This window comes from Strix uralensis, chromosome 7 (assembly GCF_047716275.1).
Source record: "Strix uralensis isolate ZFMK-TIS-50842 chromosome 7, bStrUra1, whole genome shotgun sequence".
Lineage (NCBI taxonomy): Eukaryota > Metazoa > Chordata > Aves > Strigiformes > Strigidae > Strix > Strix uralensis.
In genome coordinates this window covers 27,138,290-27,160,499 of record NC_133978.1, presented here as the reverse complement: position 1 = coordinate 27,160,499, position 22,210 = coordinate 27,138,290, and the positions used below count along the sequence as shown (strand labels likewise).

The window sequence follows — 22,210 nt, the reverse complement described above, 5'->3', positions numbered from 1 at the left end:
AAAAAAGAATAACATCCAAGCTACATTTTTCACACTTCATCCATAATTGCCTTTCATTTCTAGCTGTCCAGTTAAAATAACACCCAATCCATCAACTTCACACCATCAACTAGTTAAGCTTCTTCCTGTCAAGTCCATCTAGACACGTGTCACATGCTTCCACCTCCATCTGTTCACACCATTTTTCCAAATTCATTTTTTCATCACGCTTCCTTCCCATATTCCTGGCTACAATGCCCAGCTCTCTCATATCAGAAGGTCTCTCTGAGTTTTCACTTTTCAAGCCCTTCAGAATACGTCCCACCTAGTTTACCATGAAATACTCCACACTGCCTCTACACTCCCACCTAAAAGCTCATGCCACTCAGAGACCTTTTCAGATGTCTTCCTTCTGAAGAAAAGCACTCTCCCTGTAACCTTCCCCAGCCCTTTTCCCGTGGTTTCAGTTGTCAGTGGGGATACAGCGCAGCTGCATGACCTTAGCTCCGACTTCTGAGGAAGCTGCCATGTTCTAAGAAGCTGCACAGCAGAGCCACGACAAGATAAGAAAGGTAGAGCTGCAGAGAGGTAATATTTTTGAGATCTGGACTATTAGTAGCACAAACACACAGGAGGAAAAACACAAACTCAAAAAGGTGTAAGTCCTAAAACAAACAAAACCTCCAGGGAGCCAGAATATAGCAACTCAGCAACTTTGAGTAGCTGAGGCTGACTCTTCCCCTCCTGAGGGATGTCTGCATGGCTGCCTGGTGTGTTAGCAGGGGTGGTGAGCAGATGAATGCTTAGCCCAGCAGCTCATTAAAGCCTCACTGTTTCTTTTGTGCATGCTGGCCAATAACTGGGTAACATTTTTACGTTGTATATACCCAGCCTGCAGAGGCTATTTGCACACAGCAAAAAGTGCCCTAAGTGACACAGACAGAGGATTACACTATTATTACTGGAAAACCAAACTGATGTCCTTTTTCCCCTCCCCAAAATTCCTCTTAAAAATTTCTGTCACGCTTTCTACCTAGAGCTCAAACAGCTGGTGAACTGCAATCACCACATATCGCAATGATCCAAATTATCTTATTGCTTGCATATTCCACCCACCTGCTCAGCCCGAATTGGCTCTCATCATATATTCAGATTACAGTCTCTGCTTAAGAGCAAACTTTCTTACAGTGACATACGCAACAAGGTTTTGGCTGAAGCTGCAAGCTTATGTAGCAAGCTGCCTCTGCCTTCAGCATAATAAACATAACACGCTCCCACTCCTTTACCACAGTTGACTGCTCCCCTTTGCTTTGCCCATGCAAGTGCTTGTAGGACCGTGAGGTAAACCAGATAATTGGAATGATCAATGATTTTAAAACATGCTCTGATCATTCTTCTTCTAGAAAGAGTTACCTTGAACCCAAACCACCTCAGCAGCAGGCAGGCTCTGTGGGACATGAGAAGCTGCACCAGCACGGCCCAAGGGTTGGGCAACTCCAGCCTGCTGGGAGGCCTCCTCGGGCGAGGCAGCACTGGCTGCACGGCACCCGGAGGCACTTACTGCGGTAACGCGTTCTTAGGGGTCACAGCAGCACTGCGGGCAGGCGGGGGAAGGAGCCGCAACTTCTTAAGCGACAGACTTGGGTAAAACTACTCCCGCACGCCCGAAGTTTCCAGGCAGCGGCCAGGCCCCACCCGGGGCAGGGTGGGCGGCGAGGGGCCCTGACACGGCCCAGGGTCACCGGCCCGCGCAAGGGGCTGTGCCAAAGCAGGCTGCGCCCCCCGGCAAGGTGCCGCCAGCACCGGCTGCCCAAAGGCCGGGGGGAGCTCCCCGGACCCGCGGGGCGGACCTGCGGGACGTACCGGCGTGGGCAGCGGCGGGCCCCGCCGCCAGCAGACGGTGCCCGGCGAGGCCCCCCGCGGCGAACAGCGGCGCCGCCCTGCGGAGCTCCCCCAGGGCGGCAGAGCCCCAGGGGCCGTGGCCGCCCGCCCGCGCCGGGGCGGCCGCTCAGGAGGGGCGGCGGGGGGCGTGGCCTGGCCCCGCGAGGGTGGGGGGGCCGCGCGTCCCCCCCGCCCCGATCCCCGGCACTCACCTGCGGGCGAGCCGTTCCCCTTCCCACTGCGCAGGCGCCGTCGGCCGCGCCGCGCATGCGCCTCGGGTGGCCCGCGCCGCGCGGTCCTAGCGCCGCCGGCACTCGGAGGAGGGCGGGGGGACGCTGTCAGCGTCGGGCCTCGCCGCCCGCCGGTTGCCCGGGCGGCCCCCGTTCCGGCGGCAGCCACAGGAGGGGCGGGTAGGGGCAGCGGCGGGGAGACTCCTCCCCGAGCCGGACGGAGCTCGCCTCTCCCCGAAGAGACTGACACACCCACCCCCCCCCACCCCCGGTAAAAAAATGGTCTCTCCGCCTACGACGCCCCGCAGGCCGCCCCCGGGCCGCGGCCCCGCCGCCCTCCCCGCACCGGCGACGGAAGTAGGAGAGGGGCGGCCCGGGCCGGCGCGGCGCGGCTCCTCCCGGAAGGCCGCCGCCTCGTGATTGCGCAGCGCCGCGTCGTGCCGAGCCCGGCCGAGCCGCCACCGGCCCGGCCCCGGCGGAGGGGCGGCCCGGCCCCGGCAGGCAGCCGCCGCGGCAGGTAGGGCCCCGCCGGGTCGGGGGGTGTCCCCTCGAGCGGAGGTGGGTGGCCGGGGAGCCGGGGGCGCGGCAGGTACCTCGGGGGGGTTGGAGCCTGCGGAACCGGCTCGCCGGGGGAGGAGGGTGCCCGGGGGGTTCCCTGGGGGTCGGGAGGTCTCTAGAGACCCTGCGACGGGGGAGGTCGTGGGAGGGGACTCCGTGGCAGCGGGAGCTCCGTGCCCCTGCTCACCCTGGTGCGTGCTCTCGGTGACCAGGGCGGGCGCCCCAAGATGAAGCGAGCCGGGACGCTGCGGCAGGTCTCCGACTTCAGTGACTTCAGCCGAGGCCACTGGCTGCAGGAGCTGCTGTGCCGGGGAGAAGAGCCCAGCCACGTCCAGTCCAGCCCCGACGGGCAGCACCTTTTGGTCCTGCAGAAGAGCCGGCCGCCCCCCCTGCCCCGGGTGCTGGCCTTCCAGCGCCACGGCATCGGTGGAGCCGACCTGGAGAGGAACTGGCAGCCGCCCCAACCGGCCCTTGTGGGACTGCTCTTCTTGCAGAACCCTGTGACGCCGGGCACCTGGGTACTGGCTGTCGTGTGGGAGCATGGCCACACCGAGGTCTGGCACTTCGTGGTGGCTGTGGGCTGGCAGCTGCTGCAGACAGTGGAGCTTTGCCAGGGTGCCCGGGCACGAATCGTCTCTGTGTGCAGCCAAGGAGCCAGCCTGGTGTGGTGTGAGGAGAGGCCTCCCCTGGACACCCACTCGGACATGAGCAAGTGTGCCTTCAGGTTCTGTGTCTGCACCCGGGCTCTGGAGGTGGGGGAGCAAGGTGTGCGCCTGGGCACTCTAAGGATAGTCCTGCACAACAGCCCTGAGTACCAGGTCCTGGCCTCCCCCCAGCACGTCTTCCTGGTGCCTGCCACTGCCAGCTTTGCCACCACTTCCAAATTCCTCCTTATCTGGCATCCTGAGAAGGCAAAGCTCACCATCACAGCCCCCTCTGCAGGCTTCGTCCACAGCAAGGTGCTGCGCTACAGCAGCGAGTCAGACTTCAGGAAGCTCCTGCTTGGTTCTGTGGGTCTTCTCTCAGGTTTGGCACCTCTGGACATTCACACCTCCGCTGTGTCCAACAGTGAGGGTCTGCTGCTGGTGAGCACAAAGGGTGCTGTGAACATGGTGGAGCCAGATGGAACACAGAGGCATATCTTTGACCTGGAGGGGGGCCCCCTTGCCCAAGGACGTCCTGTCCAGCTGAAGACCTTTGGCAGCATCCTGGCCTGCGTGCTGGCTGGGGTCCTGTACCTCATCGACCAGAACAGTGGAAGGCTCATAGAAAAGAAAATCCTGAGCATGAAAGAGGTGCACTTCCTGGAGTCCCTGGGAGAGGAGGACAGCATCCAGCTCCTCACTCAAACTGGCATCTACAGCTTTAGCTTCTCCAAACCTGAGGACAGCAGCAGACCTGAGCCGTGCCTGGTGGAGATGGTGTTCGAGGAGGCCTGCAGATACTACCAGAGGAGGAGCCTCAGCAGCTCCAAGCTGACAGTGGAGAAGCTGAAGAAAGGTGGTGTGTTCCAGGCTCCTGTGGCTCTCGCTGCCATCCTGCAGCACAGTCTCCAGCAGAAGCCAGCCCGAGGCCTCCAAGACACTTATGCCAAGCTGTTGAGCACAATGAGCCTGGAGCTGCAGAGCTACATGAGCCTGGAACTCCTCAAGACCTGTGTGGTGTGTGCCCCAGAGAGTGAGGTGGAAAGCTACTGCGAGGAACTGGTGGAGCAGGAGGTCAGCCGCGTTCTGCGCTCTGACATGGACAAGGACAATTTGGCCTACCTGAACTCTGTCTTTGCCTCCTTCCCCAAGGCTGCCTGGAAGGCCACGAGGAGCTGCTTGCAGCTGCAGCAGAATGGGGATGGCCTCTTGGTAGCCAGGGCCACCCCAGAGGTGTGGAAGAAGGTCCTGGGAGGGCCACAGCAGGAAGAGGTGGGTCAGAATGGGGTGGTCCCACTCTTTGAGCTCATCTGCGCCTCCTTCCTGAGATTTAAACCCAAGTGGCTGCCCAGTTTTGTGGAGCTGACTCAGCAGTACGTTAGCATCTCTTGGGCATACAGCAGCAAGGAGGGCCCAGAGGGTCGGGTGCCGTTGTACAAGAGAGCACTGGGAGTACTGGCCAGGAAGAACAAGCGCAGTGAGGCAGATGATGAGATGGAGCTCGAACTGCTGCTCTGCAGCAAGAGGCCTAAGGCCGTGCTGCAAGCTCTGCACCTTCTCATCCGCCTGAAGCAGTGGCAGCGGGTGGTGGAAGTGGCAGAGAAGTTCTCCAAGCTCAGCCCCTTGCTTAACAAGGAGATATTCACCACGCTGCTGGCAGAGTTTGCCCAGCACCGGGAGCTGGACCCTTATTTGGACACGCTGTGGCTGCTGTGCCCTGCTGAGCTCACCACCTCCGACATCCTCGCCGTGGTCCTACAGCACCTCCCTGACTCCCAGGAGGACCCAGCGCCCTTCTCCAGTGAGGGGAACCAGCTGACTGTAGGCTTGCTCAAGCCGCTGCTGCAGAGGGTTTTGCAGCGTCCCTGCATCCAGGACGAGATGTACTCAGATGCCTTGCAGAGCCCCACCTTCCCCCCTCCTACCCCACCCCGAGAGCACAAGGTCCCCTCAAAAGCAGCGGCTGATGATGCCCCTCAGCCACCCGTGGCAAGGACTTCCTCCCCCTCAACACTGGCACAGGATGACACTGCGTGAAGGGGGAAAGCACAATGGCATCCCAAGCCTTGGGTGCACAGGGAGGGGAAAGCTGCATCCACCCCAGGAAATCCTGCCCTGCCTGGCAGAATGGAAGCCTGCTCCTTTCTGAAGTCTCCCTGCGGCAGCATCTCAAAGAGTCCATCGGGTATCTGGGGTTGGGGGATCTCATCTGAAGCCAGGGCAGGCTTTCTGGCTATTTCTAGCAAGTGCAATTGCGTGTGCCCCAGTGGAGGAGCAAATGCCGGGTGCATTTGCAGATGAAAGCGCTGGCTGCACTACAGGACTACAGAACTGCTCCCTGCCCAAAGCACTTTGTTTTCGGTTTTCTTGGTTCCTTTATAACTTCACTTCTACTTCCCTGATCCTCTAGGAGTGGTGGTGGAGTGGCGGGCAGGCACACACACCGTCTTTCCCTCCCCATTCTCTGCACAGCGGGTTGGGTGGTGCCTCCAAGCCCTGCCTGTGAGAAACTGGGCATGTTTCTTGCAGTGGAGCCGCTGAGTCCTGCTGCTTTGGGCTCAGTCAGATGCCAAATGCCCGTGTGGTGCAGCTCCGTGGTACTGGGGGTCCCAGCACACGCGCTGGCAGCTGCAGCGCTCTGCATGCTGTCTCGCCACAATTCCTCTGGGATCAGTCCTGTAGCTGTGACTGATTGCAGCTACTTAGCTGAAGAGAGCAGCCTAATTCCCTTATCTCTCTATCCCAGACGGTACCCAAACTGTCTTCTGAGCTGAGAAGCTGGCAGCAGCCTGTGTGAGCTTGGGGCTGGCCCTGCCTCTCCCTTTCCTTTGTGGAAGCTTAGATTATGCTGCAGGACGCCCTGGCCCTCTGTTCCCATCTCACCTACCTTTGCCCTTTGCACACAAAGGGGCTTTGTCAGGGTTGTCTGGCTCATATTGTGCCTCTGTTTGCAAAGTCAGTGTAACTTGAGAGCAATCATGCAGGAAGATCCAGGTTCCAGCCTCTCTCCAGCGCTCGCTGCCAGGCCCCCTCCTCCAGAAGAGAGACCCGGGCTGGGGCTTTGCCCCTCCATCTGGGCTGTGGTGTTAAGGAGCTGCCTCTTGCCTTGCCAGGCTGGCAGAGCTTGGATGGGATGGGGGAGATTCACCTGCATTAGTCCTCTTGAGAGTGCGGTTAAGTGTGGAAGACAGACTCCTTTTAAAAATAAAGTTTCCTAAAGCAGTGCTGGGGCAGTGGTGGATGTTGTGAGGATGCACACCCTCAGGAAGAGGGCAGTTTAATTTTGCTTCTGGTGAAAAGCAGCCAAGTTCAACTCACTGCTGGTACATGCTGGGGGCTCAGAGATGGAGCTGTGCCTGGCCAGCCCGTTCCCTCTGTGGTACTCAGCTCCTTACCCCTATGAAGCCGTGGAGGCAGGAGTGTGTGTGTGCCGCAGAGAACAGCCATCCAGGCAGCACATGGTTGTGGCTGGGCCCAAGATAGACTTGAGGAAGGGAGAATTTTTTTTCAAAAGCTGCAACTTGTCCCTTTGTTCCTGGCTGGAAAACCAGCAACAGGGAGCACCAGGCTGGCCCCAGCGAGAGCCTGCTACCCCAGGCAGAGCCATCGTTAGAGGGATCTTGGTTCGTCAAACCACTGTAAAGATGCAGCAGGGCCTCCCCCCAGATGAGGGCTCGGCTGCAGAAAGTCCCTGCGGGTAGAAAAAAGCCTGGCAAAGGGGAAGAGGAACTACTGCAACGGTTCTGTAGAGACTGGCTGGCTATTGAGGAGACCTTACAGTGCTTGTGCTGTGGTCGTGGGGAGCTGCGAGTTTCCCTCCCACGCAAGGGAAGTGATTCTGGCAGCTGCTGCTCACATGAGTGGAGGGAGCCCGGCCTGAAAGGAGAGCTGGTGGCAGCCACCGTGGGCATTTTTGCAATGAGCCATCCTCACCTCTTCCCCGAGCAGCTACTGGCCCTGCCTGAGGCTGCTTAGAAGGAGGAGGATGGACCCAGGCCCCACTCAGAGCCACAGCTCCAGGGACCGGGATGCTGCCCTGGGGCAGCACTGAATGAGGCGCTGCTGAGAGCAAGCCCCACGCCTTGGCAAAGGCTGTGCAGTAATTTGGGGGGAGATTTTCAGGGCCAGGGATGGGTTTGGGTTCAGGTGGCCATGCTGATGCAGCGAACAAGGAGGGTCAAGCTCCCTGCCTTCCAGCACTACTAGCTCTGCAAAGAAAAGGCTGCAGCTGGAGGCTGAGCAGAGAGGGGAGCAGGGAGGGAGCAGTGCCCGCAAAGCCAGCTAGCGGAAACTGAAGCCAGCAGCAGTCCTGCGCGGGCTGGTGTCCCCGAGGCACAGCAAGGGGAGAGGAAGCGGGGAACGCTGTGTGGTGGGGACAGCCTGGGACTCGGGGATGGAAACATCCACACGCAGCCCCTAGACAAGCACAAAACAGTCACAACTCGGGAGGTTGAGGGTTTAGGGTGGGGGAAAGCAAATGGAGACAAAACTGAGCTAAATGCTCGCCAAGGGGGTGCCGGGAAATCCCGCCCCAAGTACCAGAAAGGGAGGGGCATCCCTGGGGGGGAGCACTGGCTGAGCCACCTCACAGGACAGATTCAGCTGGGTGATAGGCAAGCATGGGGCACTCTGTGGTCAGGACGGGTGCTGGGGGGAGATAGCAGGAGGTAAGGCCAGTACAGCTTCAGATAACGCCTGAAGGAAAAAACAGTGATTAGAAGATCTGAAGCCAAATGGAAAAAGTGATAAAGCAGATGCACGTAGCAGAGGGCAAGCTGACCAGTTTGGCCCTGTTGCTCGCTCTAGAGAGACTTGGACTTTGCACTGAAGGAAATGAGTCAAGCTGCTCACATACAACCCCTGTGCCTGACCCGGCTCTCAGGATGGTCCCTGTGCTTGGGCCAAGGAGCAGCACAAAGCAAGACCTGCACTGGCCCCACTATGGGTGCAGACCAAATCACCTTTGGCTTGTCTGTGCATGCAGCTTTTGCCGTGCCCGTCCGTGCCATGCAGCAGTGTGGGACACACAGGGGTGGACACAGAAAGTCCCTGTGCCACCACACCCAGCAGAGGGAGGGAGGTGTGGGCTGCAGGCACCCCATAAACTAACTGGAAACCCACAGGTAACACATAGCAGGGTCATTGGAGGGCACAAGGGTGCCTGTGTGCTGGGGACAGCATGGGGTGGCACCTCGTGGACAGGGAAGGACCTGGCACCCACCCAGCCACAGGTGCAAGGGGCTGCCCAGTGGAGTGTCACCCAGCCCTGGTGACTCTGAGCAGTGGTCCTGCATCGACCTGTGGGCTGGGTGAGGACTCCAAGAGCTGGCTGTGGGCAGGGCACACTTGGAGACCCCAGCAAGAGCCCTCTATTCCCAGGCACAGGCCCAGCTTGTGCCAGCAGTGGGGAACCCTCCCTGCCCCTACCCCTGCATCCTTCCATCACAGCCAGGATGTGAAGAGCGCAGCCACATGCCCACAGTGCACACAAACACCCCATTTATTGTTTGACACCAAAAATCACAGCCTTGGAAAGAGTCAGGCTCCCTGCAAAAATAAATAGTCACATTTTTCAAGCAAGGGCCCTGGGTAAGCAGGTTCCCGCTGGCCAGCAGCACAGGCTGCAGTGGCATGGACAGTACAAACTGCCCTGAGCCTACCGTGTCTGGTGGGGACTGTGTGTGAAGCCTCACCTGGGGCAGTGCAAGGAGCAGCCCCCCTCCCACACATACCGGGGCACTGTCACATAATGGGAACTGGGGAGGAGGTTTCAACCAGGGGGTCCCAACCTGCTCCCCAGCACCCAGGGAGAAGGTGCAGCAGACAAAGCAGCCATGTCCATCTCCTCCATGTCCATGCTGTGGGCAACAGGGGCTAATGCCTCATGGACGGCCGCGGGATTTTGTAGAAGTTGAACGTGGGTGGCCTGCAAAATCAAGATCACCTATGTCACCCCCAGCCACAGAGGGGAGCAAGGGACAGCACAGGATGCACTGGGGTGGCCAAATGTCATCCCACCCATCACTTAGCCCCACAGGAAAGAGGAACCCCCTCACCCCACCAGCTTGGGGAAGGCTGGGAGCAGCAGCACCCCCTAACTTAGGAGTGTGGGAAGATGATGGGGGGACTCCAGAACAGTCTACATGGCACAGGTTCCACCTTCCCAGTCCTCCCCTGGTACCAGCACCCTCCTTGGCCTGCACTCACCCTGTTCCCCTCCTTGTCCCCCTCCCTCTGTGCCCTGTTCTCCCTCATGCCACAGGAGCTGTCCCCCACCCCACACAAGGACCTGGCACTGCTACTTACATCTCCAAGGCTTCATTCCTGGAGGGGAGAAAAAAAGAGGGGACAGTGTCAGTGGGGCAAGAAGATGCCTCTTGGGACAGTCCAGCATCTGCCAGTGGGACAAGATCTCCCCTGGGGCACACAAGGAGGACACAGGGGGCTGAAGGGTGCTATGGTCCCCTCCATCACGGCTGCCCCATCTGGACAGAGAGCACAGGCTCCTACAGCCCCCCAAACCATTGCTGCCCCCGGAGCATCACCACTCGTTCCCCAGGCAGGCACAGTGGGGCCCCGCGCTTGCCGGCTCAGTGGTACACAGCTCCCCCATACCACAATTTCAGTTCCCCCAAGTTTCCTTGGCAGCTGAGCCCGTGTCTCCAGCCAGCCTGGCTGCAGGGGGAAGTGAAGGGTGCCAGGGCCACCGACGGGGACACGCTGCAGGCAGGGCAGAGCCCAGCTCAGCGTCACATCCTGCACACACCGCGTACCACCCCAGCATGGGTCCTGGGGAAGCCAGGGCATGGACCGAGGAGGAGTGGGGCAGGCAGGGAGGAAAGCTGGCTGGGACTGCACTGGGCACAGGGGTGCTGCAAACCCTGGCTCCCCGAGTGGCTGTGACCCTAGAGCACAGGGGTAGCAGGTGGGGGGACTGGGGAACCCCCAGCAAACTGTCTGCACCACAGGGCCAAGCCATAGCCTCAGCAGTTGGAAATCTGCTCACTGGAAGCTGCTCACTCCCCTCAGGGGTTGGTGGCCATGCTGGCAGTGGGGCTGCTGGTCAGGGGGCCCCGGAGGGATGGGGAAAGGGCCCCAGAGGGCTGGGAAGCAGCCCCAGGGCGCTGGTGGCCACAAGCGCGTGAGCAAGCACTGCACCCTCGTGGCAATGACACCAACCACACAGCATGTTGCATTCTGCGCAGCACCAAGCTGTGCTCTTGTTTGGGGGCCCCAGCCCAAGAAAGGGTGCAAAGCGGAACGATTCAGATGGCAGACCCCCAAGCCGGGCTGGGGGCTGCAGCCCTGCCATGCAAGACAGGCTCCTTCCTCCAAGGGGGGGCCACACACACCTTCAGCTGCTCAAAGAGGAGTTGCAGAGCAGGCAGAGCCAGGTTTTTCTCTGAAATATCTCCACCCTCAGAGGCTGAAGGTCCCAAGCCACCTCCCTGCCCCCCCCACCCCGGCCCAGCCCATGCTACTTTAGGATCAGCCCCACAGGCTGCCATGAGGCACACGAAGGGGCAGCTTCCAGTGCGCAGGGGTGACCCCAGGCCCAGCATGGTCACAGGGGGAAAGAGCTCCTCACCTGTAGATATCAGCAATGTCCATGCGGCGGTAAAACTTGGCGAGTCTGATGGCCAGGATGATGCTGGGCAGCAGGAAGAAGGTGCACCAGCCCAGGCTGAACCAGAAGGTGTTCTGGGTGCGGGGAGAGCGCCATCAGGGCCCAGACAGCGACTGGGAGAGCTCTCCTGCTCCCGGGGCCCCCAAAGACCACCCACCCACCCCTTCTTGCAGCCTGGCCTTTGCTCTTAGCCACCAATCCGCTGGGGAGATGTTGGGCCCTGCTTGCTTGGGGCAGAGATGGGTACCCCTCATCCTGTGCATGAGGGGGACAAAGGGATCACATTGCCACCCCACACATGTGTCACCCCACACACTGCTGCCCCACTCACCAGAGAGTCCAGGATGTAGTCGCAGGTGATGGCCTCCACATTATCCAAGGTCTGAGCTATGGGCTTGCAACGTGCCACGTCTCCCGTCAGCTGGGGACAGGACATGTCAGTGTCCCCGAAACCCTGCAGCCTGTCCTCCTCTTCCCTCCACCCCACTGAGGAAGGTTCAACTCACCCTGCTCTTAGCCCAGGAGATGTAGGTCTCAAAGAAATCCAACAGCTTCTCCAGGAAGGTCCACGTCTCCTGGGGGGGGGCAAGCAGTGAGTGGAGATGCTGCACTCCCAGCCCAGTCCATGCCTCATGTCCCCTCCCTGTCAGGATCAGGGCTGTCAGACCACCTCAACTCAGCAGCAATGGGGCTGCAAGCCCCACCCTGCCTCCTTGTCTGGAGTGTCATAAGGGGAGAGGGCACCCAGGGGTACAGGGGATCCCCGGGGAAGAGGACAGGGCAGGACAAACAGCCAGACATTGCTTGGCATCCCTGCACAGAGGGAGGTCTTGGTGTGGGGGTCCAGTCACATCCCCACTGGGTAGTCCAGCAGCAGGGCAAGGCAAGCTCACGTTCTTGATGATGTTTGCCGTCTCCCTCTCCAAGAACTCCTGGGTTTCACTGGCTTTGTCCACTGCAGCTTTTGTCTGTGCCTGGGGTGGAAGGTGATCTCAGCAGTGTGATGGGGGAAATGGGGTCCCCACATGTCCCCCACCCTGCCCGGCAGCAATCCCTGAGACACAGCATCTCTGAGCTGTGGTGTCCCCAGCAGTCACACACTGGTAGTGCCCAAGCACCTCAGGTGGAGGGAGCCTGTGCCTGGCAGGGTCCGTGGTGTGGGCCCCCTCCCTCTGCCCCATGAGCAGCCCCTACAGTGCATTCTTGGAGAGTCCCGCGGCAGCCACCAGCTCCCCAAGACTGCAAGTTAGCCCCCACCATCTCTACTCCAGGACATCAAGGGCACTTTGCAGGGTGCCCTGGAGTGGGGTGGGCTCAGGAGGCCCCCTTGTGCCACTCACCTCGAGCTGGGCAGCCCTGCTCTGCACTGAGTGGATGTTCTCCTTCAGGCTTTGCTGAGGATGGAGAGAGGGGCGTCAGAGGTGTGGACCCCATGGCTCAGCCAAGACCCTTTCAACAGGTTCCAAGCTCTGGGGGAGCCCAAGCCAGCACCTAGGACTTTCCTCCCTACCAGTATCACTCACCAGTGGCCCAGAGAAGCTCATCTGCATCTCATTGTCCAGCTCCCTCAGCTTTCCAGCATCAGCCTTCAGGTCTTCTTTCACATCTGCACCCTGGAGGAGCTGCAGTCAGCAGTGTCCCCCAGCGCGGGATCCCTGCCCCTCAGCCATCTGAGGTGGGGCCAGGCTGAAGAAAAGAGCTGGGCAAGGGTGAAGGGCCTCGCCTCCCCTCGGCACCCAGGCAGGTCTGTGGAGGAGCCCCCACAGCCAGTGGCTCTGGGGACAGGGCATCCATGGCCCCGGGCTACCATGGCCTCTCACCACTTTGTCTGCCAGCTGCTCCAGCTCTACGGCCAGATCCAGGAAGCTTCCGTGGGTCACATTCTGATCCAGCTAGAAAAGGCAGAGACAGAGCCATGAGAATGGGGAACGGGGCTGATGGGGGGGCCCATACACCATCCCTATGGGGCAGAGTGGAGCCAGGGCCTCCCGGGTGGAGGAGGTGCCCAGTTTCCCCAAGGAGTGACACGGATGGCAGGGGACACCCTGGGAGCCTGCAGTGGGACTCCCACAGCATCAAAGGGCAGGGGGCAGTGGACCCCCTCAACACACATCCGACTCCCCCATCCCAACAGCAGGCTACCCTCAGCCCACCTGCTCCAGCGTGGGGGTGAAGTCAGGGGGCTGCCCAGCCCGGCTGGCGTTCAGCAGCAAGTCTCTCTGGCTCTGGCTGAGCAGGGAGATTGGGCTCAGGGTGATGTTCATCTTCTCAAAGGCCGTGGAGATCTCTCCTGTGTACTGCCGGCATGAGGGGAGCTGTGATGGGGCATGGTGCTGTCCCCTCACTGTCCCCCCAGCACCAGCCCTACACCCCCAGCTCTGCTCCCCAGAACATGGCACCGCTGCGCTCACCTGGCTGATGTTCAAGAGCTTGTCCAGGGAAACGCTCTGGTCCAAGTGCAGTGTTTGCCACAGAGCAGTGTCTCGCTGGCACTGCCTGCAGGAGGAGGACACAGGGCTGAAAACAGGGCAGGTTAGGGCCACCCCCTCCCAGGAGCACGTCCTCACCATGCAGGCAAGTCACACCTCCATCCTTCCCTGGCATCAGCGCCTGCCTGTAGCCAGGGCAGGTAGGGCAAGCTGCCCCCATCCCAGGGAGCATCCGAGGGCACCGAGCAGCTGTACCCCTCCCCAAAGACATGGTTTTGGTGCTGGGACCCACCTGTACACCTCTGAGAAGTTTGCTGTGCCATCCTCCTGGCCCAGCAGCTCCGACAGGTTGAAACCGGGGATCAGGCCGGGGGTGTCCAGGAGCTGAGAGCAAGGGAAGAGATGGAGAAACTAGACATGGTGCAGGGCAGGACACCTGGGAAGAACATCCCAAACAGGCCAGCTCTGCCTCCGCTCCACCAGCAGCCTTCAGAAAGGCACCAGTGGCTCCAGGCAGGGGTGTCTCCCCGACAGGGAGGTCACCTGGAAAAGCTGCTGGCTGCGCCAGGACTCGCAGATGAGCATGTAGATGTTCCCCCCCAGCACAAAGGTGATCAGCACCAGCAGCATCAGCAGCCAGGAGAAGATGAAGCTGAAGCCGACCCCTCTGTTGGGACAGAGACGCTGTCAGCACCCTGGAGGCCCTGGAGCACAGCCAGGCTGTACCCTGGGGCTCACACCCCGCCATAGCTTCCCCAGATTTGAAGCCACCACCCACCCGCAGAGCTGCAGGACCACGCATACACTGCCAGGCCCCCGCCGCCATGGGGTGAACAGGCTCCGTTCAAACACCTTTCACCAGCACCATGTTCTACCCTTGTGTTTACCACCTGCATGGTGAGTTGCCATGTGGGGCAAGGCATTAAACCACAATAATTTGATGATTTGGGAGCTTGAGCATCCCCAGGCACAGCCCTGCCCACCCATCCCACCGCACCCACGCGTGTCCTTGGCAGCCGAGGGAGCCTCACGCCATGAAGAAGTTCCCGCCGGCATTGGAGAGGCTGCTGCGCTGCGTGGGCAGCACGCTTTCCTTCAGCCCCAGGGGCCCCAGCAGCAGCCCGACGACGTTGCAGAGGACCACCAGCAGCACCATGCAGCACAGGAGGACACACATGCTCCACCTGGGGCAAAAGGAGGGGCAGGAGTCAGAGAGAAGGACCCTGAGCAGTGCCCGACATCCCATCAGCTGCCTTCCCAGGGAGGAAAAAGCCCTCCAGTACCCTGCCAGAGAAGGGGCATGGATGGCTGCAAGGCGTAGGTCTGGCTACCCTGCACCCACAGCCCCACCACTGAGCAAACCCTCAGCTCCAGCAACTGGAGGACCAAGAGCCTGAGCCTCTCCAGACAAGGGAGCTGGGGGATGCAGCAGCCCCTCACCTACCTGAGCCCATCCAAGGAGATTATCGGCTCCCTGTACTCCTCCAACACCAACGTGGCATTGCCCACAAAGGCCCCAACGTTGCCCTCCACATCCAGGAGCGGCAACTGCTCCTGCAAGCTCCTGATCTCCTGCCTGATGAGGCCCAGCTGGTCCTGGGTCTCTGCAGGGGACAGGGACAGGTTGGTGCTGTGAACTGCTGCCTGGGTCCAGCTCATCTGGGGCAGTAGGGACTGGGAGAGGATGGGAAGGGGGTGGCTTTGGTCAAGGATGGAATCAGCATGATAGCACATGGGGACCTGGGGACAGCCAGGGCTGCAGGCAGTGGGGCAACAGCAGGGGAGGTCTCCAAGCAGGGATGGGATGAGAACTGGATACGGAGCCCTGAGAGAAGGGGAATTCGACACACGGGGCACAAAGCCCTGCTTACTTGTCACCATGTCCTGGGACTGCTCTTGCACCTTGGCAGGGGTCATGTCCAGCGTGCTGTTAACCTGTATCCAGGGGGACACAGCACAGAGCTCATGTCCCTGCCCGCACCCAGGCCTCAGCAGATTCCCTCTGTCCCCAGATCTCGGCGGCATGGGACAGCCAAGACTCCCCCCAGCACCCAGCCCTGACCGTGTCCGGGGGTGGCAGGGACAGCGGGCAGGCTCTGGCCGAGGCAGACCTCCGACCAGCACATCTCTCCATGCAACAGCAACTAACTCCTGGCGGGGCTCTTCCCAAGCCACCCCCTCACAGCACAGCCCCCGCAGCCCCAGGAGCACCCAGCCCTGTGCACAGGTGCAGGGCTGACCCCTTACCTTCTCTAAATCGGCCGCGATGTTGGAGCCAGACACATCACCCAGTGCCTCCAGCTGCTGCTCCACGCTGGGGATCTGCGGGGAAGAGCCTGGGGTGAGGGGGCTGCGGGGGGCTGGTGAAGGGGCTGTGGGGGACCTTTCGCCCCACACCCTGCCCCTCCTCACCGTGCTGAAATTGGCGCTGAAGGCGAGGCCGTCCAGGGACACGCTGCCGCAGGGGCGGCCGCAGCGCTGCAGGGTCTGGTTGAGGCCATCCCGCAGGCTGGCCAGCCGCCGGCTGTAGTTGCTCTGCAGCTCCTCGAGGCGCGAGCGAGTGCTGGTGATGCTGCTGAAGGCGGCCGCCAACGTCTCCATCCCTGGGGAGACAGTGGGGGGGCTCGGGGACTCATTCTGCCTGTGCGTTGGGGGCTTGTCCTCAGCCAGCTGGACCTCGGGGACCCATCAAAAAATGCAACATAGGGGCATCCCCCAAAGTCCCAGCATTTGCCCCAGGCTGCGGCTGGGAGACCAGATGGACCCCCCCTCCCTGGTAGCCTTACCCAAACATGCACCTACTCCAGCTCTCATTCTCAGCCTTCCCACCCCAAGTCCCCTCCAAGGCCCTGCCAGCCTCCCAGGGATGGGGCCACTACCTTGCAGGAGGCTCTGGAGGGATCCCAGAGCCCCGTCCACGCTGCTTCTGATGCCTGAGATGATCATGCCGCCCAGGTTGGGCCCAATGTCTGCGGAGATGCGAGAGATGGTGTCAGTGACAGAACCCCTGGGGTCCCAGGGCTTTGCAGGGGAACTGCTAACACTGACACCCTCCCCCCCCCCAGGACCCCATCCTACACCAACCCCCATGTGGCAAGCAGAAGGGACACCCCCACCCTGCCACCACTTTCCTCACCCTCCCCAGAGAGGAGCCTGAAATGGGGAAAAGCAGCAGCTGGAGCAAGAGCCAGGAGGAGCCCCCAGACTCACTCCCTTTAGACATCCCCATGAGAACCAGCCCAGTGGCCCCCAGGATCAGCAGCCATCTGCAGAGCAGCAGGGCGCACCCACGCAGCACCCCCAGACACCCTCACTCCCCAGGCACCCCCAACCCTGCCAGAGCAGCTCGCCGTGGGTGCATGGGGATGCTCCAGCCCCCCTCTGCTGCACACCCTCACCCTGGAGGCTGCGGTTGGCGTGGCCCAGCGGGACGTCACTGCTGTCGATGATAAAATTGATTTGCTGCAGGGACAGAGATGGGGTGTCAGTGAGGGTGGGGACCCTGCCCCACCTCCAGCCCCACAGTTACCCTTTCCCAGGGGGATATGTGGGCTGCTCTCCGCCTGACCCCTTGCCCCCATTAGGTACCCCAGCTGGGGAGGGGGACCAGGCTTGCCTGGGGGATGGAGGCCACATAGGTGCGGACGTTGTCCAGGGTGTCATTGATGTTGGGGAAGGTGCCGCACACGGCCTGGGAGAAGCGGGTGTTGCTGACAAAGGCACAGACATCACCAGCCCTGCAAGGGAAGGTCGGCAGGGTCAGCACGCAGGGAGCTCGGTCCCAGCGCTCCCCCCCAGGCCTCTGTAAATCCGCCCGCACCGACGGTCCAGACCATGCCGCTGAGCCCCGCTTCCAGAGCATCAGCCCTGCACACAGCCAAGGGACCAGAGAGGAGGGATGCGGGAAACTGAGGCACGGGGGAGCCCGGTGCCTGGCACACCCACATTTCCTCACAGTAAAGCTGTCGGGAAGGGTCTGCACCCTGCCAACACGCAGCCCCCCTGGGGCCAGCTCCCCACCGCCACTGCTTCCTCTCCTTTGTCCCGCCGTGCTGGGATCTGCTCCTGTGAACAATGGCAGCTTCCTGGCACAGCCGCCAAGCGCCGGTGTTTCCACCCGCCCTTGGGTCCCATCCGGAGCCTCCCGGCCGGCGTACTCACAGGAGGAGAGCAGAGACCAGCAGGACGGAGGCCCAGAGCGCCCGGCGCCGGCAGCCCATCTGCCGGCCCTGCTTCTGGTACATACGGCCCCCACAGTTCCCGCAGCAGCGGCAGCAGCAGAAGCAACATCCCACCAAGGGCACGAGGATGATGAAGAGGAGCCCGATGGCCATGCAGACCAGGAAACCCAGTTCGTAGAGCAACAGCTGAGAGGAAGAATGAGAGGCAGCATAACACTGGTGCTCCTGAAGGCTCCCCAGCTCCCCTGTTCAGACCCCCACAGGGCAGGATGGGTTCCCCTTTGCTGCTGCCCAGAACCCAGGTCTCAGCCTCAGAGCAGCACCCACCAGCATCCCCCAGCCCATGGTGGTCTGGGGCTGCTGGCTACCTGCCCTGGCTGCCCGCTCACCTTCTGGACTTGCTCCCTGGTGGCATCCTCACTCTGGGGCTGCCCAAAATCTGCGATGAGTTCTGTGGGACAAGGAGTGGAGAGGGCTGTGAGCAGGTACTGTGCTCTCCAGGAGGGCCCCACACTCTGCTCACCTCAGAGAGGGGCTGCCAGCACCAGGCATCACCTCCAGTGCTGCAGCTCAGAGCGGCTGTAAGTGCATGGCAGGTTTCTCCCAGCTGTCTCTCCCCTGTTATTGTGTCACACAGCCCTTTTGCACCCAGGAGACGCACTGCCATCCCCCAGGCTCTCAGGGGTCCACGGAGCAAGGAGGTCCTCACCCCAGCAGGCACTGGGGGCAGGCTCGGGGGAGGATGCTCCAACAACCACCTTGGCTGCCTTTGGGCTGCCCTCCTGCAGCCCAGCCCCAGACAGATGCCCAGCCAGCACGAGATGGGCACCAGGGCAAAGTAATTCCCCCCACTGCGCTGCCTTTTTCATCCCCAGGGCTTGCCCTGTCCCACGGCCTCATTACAAGCCAAACCAGCACACAGTGCTGTGTGATTGTACCCCAGTATCTGCGTGACACAAACAATGCCACAAAGACATCACATTGTTTGCCAGCCACGTGTTTGCCTGCAGGTTTCTGACGAGCAAGGGCTGAGCCCAGCAAAGGAGGAAGCACAAGTGCCAGCAGCCAGAGTGACAAATCGCCCCCCAGGTGGGCAGCACTCGCTCCACAGGCATTGAGCAGTCGCAGGGTCGTGGCATCACTCATGCCGACCTGCAGCAACTTCGGGGCAGAGCTGTGCCAGCGACACATCCCCTCAGAGGTGGAGGAGGGAGGGCGAGCACTGGCAAGCAGGGTGGTGCGCAGGGGGTGCCTGCAGCACTGCCGTGCGGGTGCTGGCACTGGGACACACTGCTCTTGGTGGCCCCAAGTCGGGTCCTGCCTAAGCACACCTTGTCACCTCCAGACACAGAGAGCCACAAGCCAAGCAAGGACCCCACAATCTCGCAGACAGCACAGGGTTTGCTCTGCACCTTTCACGGGGGCCTGGGATCAAGATACCTGGAGGATGGGGCAGGACTCTGCAAGGTGGAGCTGCCACCAAAGCCTGTCCTGGGGCCCACCTGAGACTGCTCCACAGTTGTGGTGGGACACAGGCAGGACACAGCTGGCAGTTCTTAGGGACCCCATTCCGTTCCCCCCCCCCCCATAACCCTCCTAACCCAGTACCCCAGCATTTAAATTCTGGATGGACAGTCACCAGTCCAGGAAAGCTCAGGCTCAACAGAGACCCTCAGCTCCGAGCAGCCCCCTCACCCCATCGCCAGCCCCCCGCCGCCATGCACCCACCTACGGGCAGGGCGTTGGGCTGCACCAGCCGCAGGAAGCCGTGCACCATCCCCACCAGGCCCACCATGCTGCTCCCCGGCGCCTCGGGCCCAGGGCCGTACACGGGCTGTGAGATGTTCCCCAGCTCCATCACGGCAGCTCCGGCGGGTGCCTGGGCGCAGAGAGGAGCTGTCGGTGTCGTTGGGGTGCAGGGCCACCCGGCCTGCCCTGCCTCCTGCCTCCGAGCAGGAAATACGGGGAGAAAAAATCAGGCACCTGCCAGCTCCTGCCCGGAAGGAAAGAGCTGCGGGAGAGCACCGAGGAGGGATGGGGAGTCCCGGGAGCAGTGGCAGGAGGTGCCCACGAGGGACCAGAGGGGCTGTGGTGGATGAAGCAGAGATGAAGCACTTACCCTGTCCTCTGGCACCTCTGTGCACCGTCTGCCGCAGGGCCCCGCTGCACAGTGCCAGCACCCAGGCGTTATGGTTTGTTTAAGTTTCAGTTGTGATTGATGAAAAGCTGCTTGCCGGGGAAGGCGGCGATGCCAGGATTGCCCCACCCTGCCCCTGCCACCTCCTGGCACTCAGCCACCCCAGAGCCACCTCTCCATACCCAGGTCAGGGTCACCACCAACCCATCCCAACCCGGGCACCGGGGACAAACCCCTCTCCTCGCCCTCCACAGAGTTCCCGTGCCCCTTCTGGGTTCCTCCTGTCCCGACCTAGGGGCTGGGTGACCCGTGGTGGTCCCGAGGGCCGGCAGCCATCCCGCCCGCCCCACCCCAGCTGCACCCCTTCAGGATGGGGTGCACTGGGCCGGGCACGGTTTCGGCACAACCCAGCTCTGGCCACAGAAACAGGTTTTGCATTTTAAAAACCTTCCCAAACGGGGTGTTGCAGCAAACCCGCCGTTTTCCACATGCACCCGGACCCCCGCAAGTGGGGGGCAACCTCAGGGGCCCCCAGACGGGATTTGCCCCCAAGGCCTGCCCGGCTCCATCCCCCCCCCCGCCGAGGAGGTCTCCCACGCCGCGGGAGCCACGCGTGGCTCTACCCCTGCCACCGCCCCGTGGTCCTTAACCCCCGCCCCGCTGCCGGGGTCCCGCCGGGGCTCCGGGAGCCGCAGCAGGGGGCAGGGGGGTGCCGGGGGTCGCTCCCGGTTGTGCCGCGGACGCACCCGGTGGGCGCGGGGCAGGTGCCCCGGGGGTCGCGTCCCGGCGGGCGGCGGCGACAGGAGCTCCCCGACACGGCTCCGGCTCGGCTCGGCACCGAGACCGCAGCGCGGGCGGCCCGGGGAGGGGTGGGCAGGACCGGACGGGGCCGCCCCTTCCGCCCCGGCCCCCCGGGGTCTGCCCGGGGCGTGCGGCCGCCCCGGCCCCCGCCTCTGCCGGGAAGGAGCCCCCTGCCCCCGCCCCGCTGTGCCTTGGCACCCCGCCTCCACTCCGGGGGGACCCCTACCCCACCCCACCCGGACATCCGCCCCCGGAGACCCCGGCTCCTGTCCTGTCCCGCCTGGGAGAGCCCACTGCCCCCAGCCCCCCTGCCCCATGCCCAGGTGATGCTCCCTCTCTGCCCCACAGAGACCCAGTGGGGCACAGCGCCTCCCTCTCTGTCCCCAGACTGCCAGACCCAGTGCCGGCCCCTCCAGCAGCCCACCCTGCCCCAGTCCCTGTGCCCAGAGCTCCCCACGCTGCCCACCTTGCCCCCACGCCAGCCCTCAGCCGTGCCCCACACCTCCTCACCTCCCTCCCCAGGGCCTCGGCCTCTACCCCAGCCCCGTGACCCTTCATGGGGACCATGTGCTTTCGGATGGGCACCCGCAGGGAGCCCAGGTGAGCCCTACCCAGATGTCCTTCACACGGACGGGTTCCCCGGACCTCCAGCACCAGTGGCTGGCTGGACGCCACCTCCCAGGTTACTGCTTAACTTTTCCCTGGCACAAGCAGGCATCGCTGCTCTCCATGACCTTGGGTGAAGGCGGCACGGGGAGGAAGGCAGCCCTGCCTTGGGGGTTTCCTCCTGGCCTGGACCACACCAGGTGCCGGGGCACCATGTGAGACCCTCCAGCTCAGCACTGGTACCGGGGCAGGGCAGCTGAGGACACAGATGCACTCCCTCAAAAAAGGAAAAAAAAAAAAAAAAAAAAAAGTAGGAACTAGCAAGTTTCTCACAGTGCTGGGGCTGATGTGGGGTGAGAGGTCTGGGGGTTTCACGGGCATCCTTGGGCTTTCCAGTTCAGACTTCAATCCCAAAGTGTTGCCTCAGGGCCCTCTGCCAGCTCCTGGGGGCAGGGGGCACATGTGGCACTAGGCACCAGCGACCCCGCATGGGACAGGGCCGGCTGCCCGGGGTGCTGCACTCCCCCAGATTGGTGCGTGCCCAGCTCCCACGGCCATGTGTGGGCAGGAACCAGCCAGGCATCCATGGGATCCTCCCCAGACAAAGGATCTGCTTCTGCAGGGCATTGCTCCCCTTCAGCCTGGGGCATCCTGCTGAGGCCGCTAGAGCTCGGTGCACATCAGAAGCGAGGGGGTTGACACCTCAGCCCAGGGTGCCACCACACCATGGGCTCACCCAGCTGCCCTGCTCCCACCATGGCACAGGTACCCTGCAGCCCTCCCGACCCCAGCCCCATCAGGGGAGGGATGGCAAGGTGACATCCCTCAGTGCAGATGTCAACCCAAGCCCTGCCCCTGCTGCAAGGACCAGGACCCATCCTGCCCCCACCCTCCACTGCATCAGCCCTATTTTAAGAGCCTGGTTTCTCCCACATTCCATTTTCCTCCCCCATTATGGTCAGATTTGCCCTTGCCCCAGCACTACCTGCAGCTGCAGGCTCCTTGCCCTCCATGTTTGGCCAGGGGGGGCTTACGTGGGATGAGGCACCCGCTGTTTAACCCCACTGTGTTCCCATGGCTGGGGGCTGGGGGCTGGACCCAGCTTCTCTGACGCCCCACCCAGTGGGGACAGCAAAA

The 22,210-nt window shown here is 62.0% G+C and overlaps 3 protein-coding genes across 21 annotated transcripts in view; 1 reads left to right on the top strand and 2 right to left on the bottom strand.

The window, feature by feature from the left end:
- The window catches only part of ARMH3 (armadillo like helical domain containing 3), a 132,891-nt gene extending 129,978 nt beyond the window's left edge, over positions 1–2,913 (bottom strand). For 11 of the 17 annotated variants that reach the window (XR_012629699.1, XR_012629700.1, XM_074875115.1 and 8 more), the window contains exon 1: positions 2,073–2,154. The gene's annotated coding sequence lies outside the window, so the exon portion shown is untranslated. The other 6 variants (XM_074875112.1, XM_074875113.1, XM_074875110.1 and 3 more) reach the window with 6 other exon arrangements.
- HPS6 (HPS6 biogenesis of lysosomal organelles complex 2 subunit 3) lies at positions 2,876–6,515 on the top strand. The gene has a single exon (XM_074875106.1). It carries the CDS (start codon positions 2,876–2,878, stop codon positions 5,327–5,329), a length of 2,454 nt encoding a protein of 817 aa, XP_074731207.1. The 3' UTR covers positions 5,330–6,515.
- Positions 6,516–8,774: 2,259 nt separating this feature from the next.
- Positions 8,775–20,244, bottom strand: LOC141946028 (prominin-1-A-like). 3 transcript variants are annotated; one of them, XM_074875102.1, is made up of 25 exons: positions 19,649–20,244; positions 19,258–19,408; positions 17,919–17,980; positions 17,510–17,715; positions 16,965–17,085; positions 16,747–16,810; positions 16,228–16,317; positions 15,761–15,951; positions 15,596–15,670; positions 15,220–15,283; positions 14,793–14,952; positions 14,380–14,532; positions 13,892–14,015; positions 13,641–13,732; positions 13,331–13,415; positions 13,073–13,234; positions 12,740–12,811; positions 12,443–12,532; positions 12,260–12,313; positions 11,813–11,893; positions 11,426–11,494; positions 11,251–11,340; positions 10,881–10,993; positions 9,599–9,616; positions 8,775–9,218 (listed from the first exon to the last, which is right to left on the bottom strand). In XM_074875102.1, exons 2-25 carry the CDS (start codon positions 19,385–19,387, stop codon positions 9,167–9,169), a joined length of 2,418 nt encoding a protein of 805 aa, XP_074731203.1. In that variant the 5' UTR covers positions 19,388–19,408; positions 19,649–20,244; the 3' UTR covers positions 8,775–9,166. The 3 variants fall into 3 exon arrangements, with proteins under 3 accessions (XP_074731203.1, XP_074731204.1, XP_074731205.1); XM_074875103.1 differs by having other exon boundaries at positions 13,073–13,216; positions 19,649–20,242; XM_074875104.1 differs by lacking the exon at positions 19,649–20,244 and having other exon boundaries at positions 13,073–13,216; positions 19,258–19,464.
- Positions 20,245–22,210: the final 1,966 nt, after the last annotated feature.

What these genes read in the sequence shown, in the direction of transcription:
- HPS6 (XM_074875106.1), top strand. Translation starts at nt 2,876, where the DNA reads ATGAAGCGAGCCGGGACGCTGCGGCAGGTCTCCGACTTCAGTGACTTC.
- LOC141946028 (XM_074875102.1), bottom strand. Translation starts at nt 19,387, where the DNA reads ATGGAGCTGGGGAACATCTCACAGCCCGTGTACGGCCCTGGGCCCGAG. An exon ending in TCAGCGCCAATTTCAGCACG is followed by an intron (nt 15,671 to 15,760) that starts GTGAGGAGGGGC and finishes TCTTCCCCGCAG; the next exon opens with ATCCCCAGCGTGGAGCAGCA. An exon ending in GGCGGGAACTTCTTCATGGC is followed by an intron (nt 14,016 to 14,379) that starts GTGAGGCTCCCT and finishes CTGTCCCAACAG; the next exon opens with AGGGGTCGGCTTCAGCTTCA.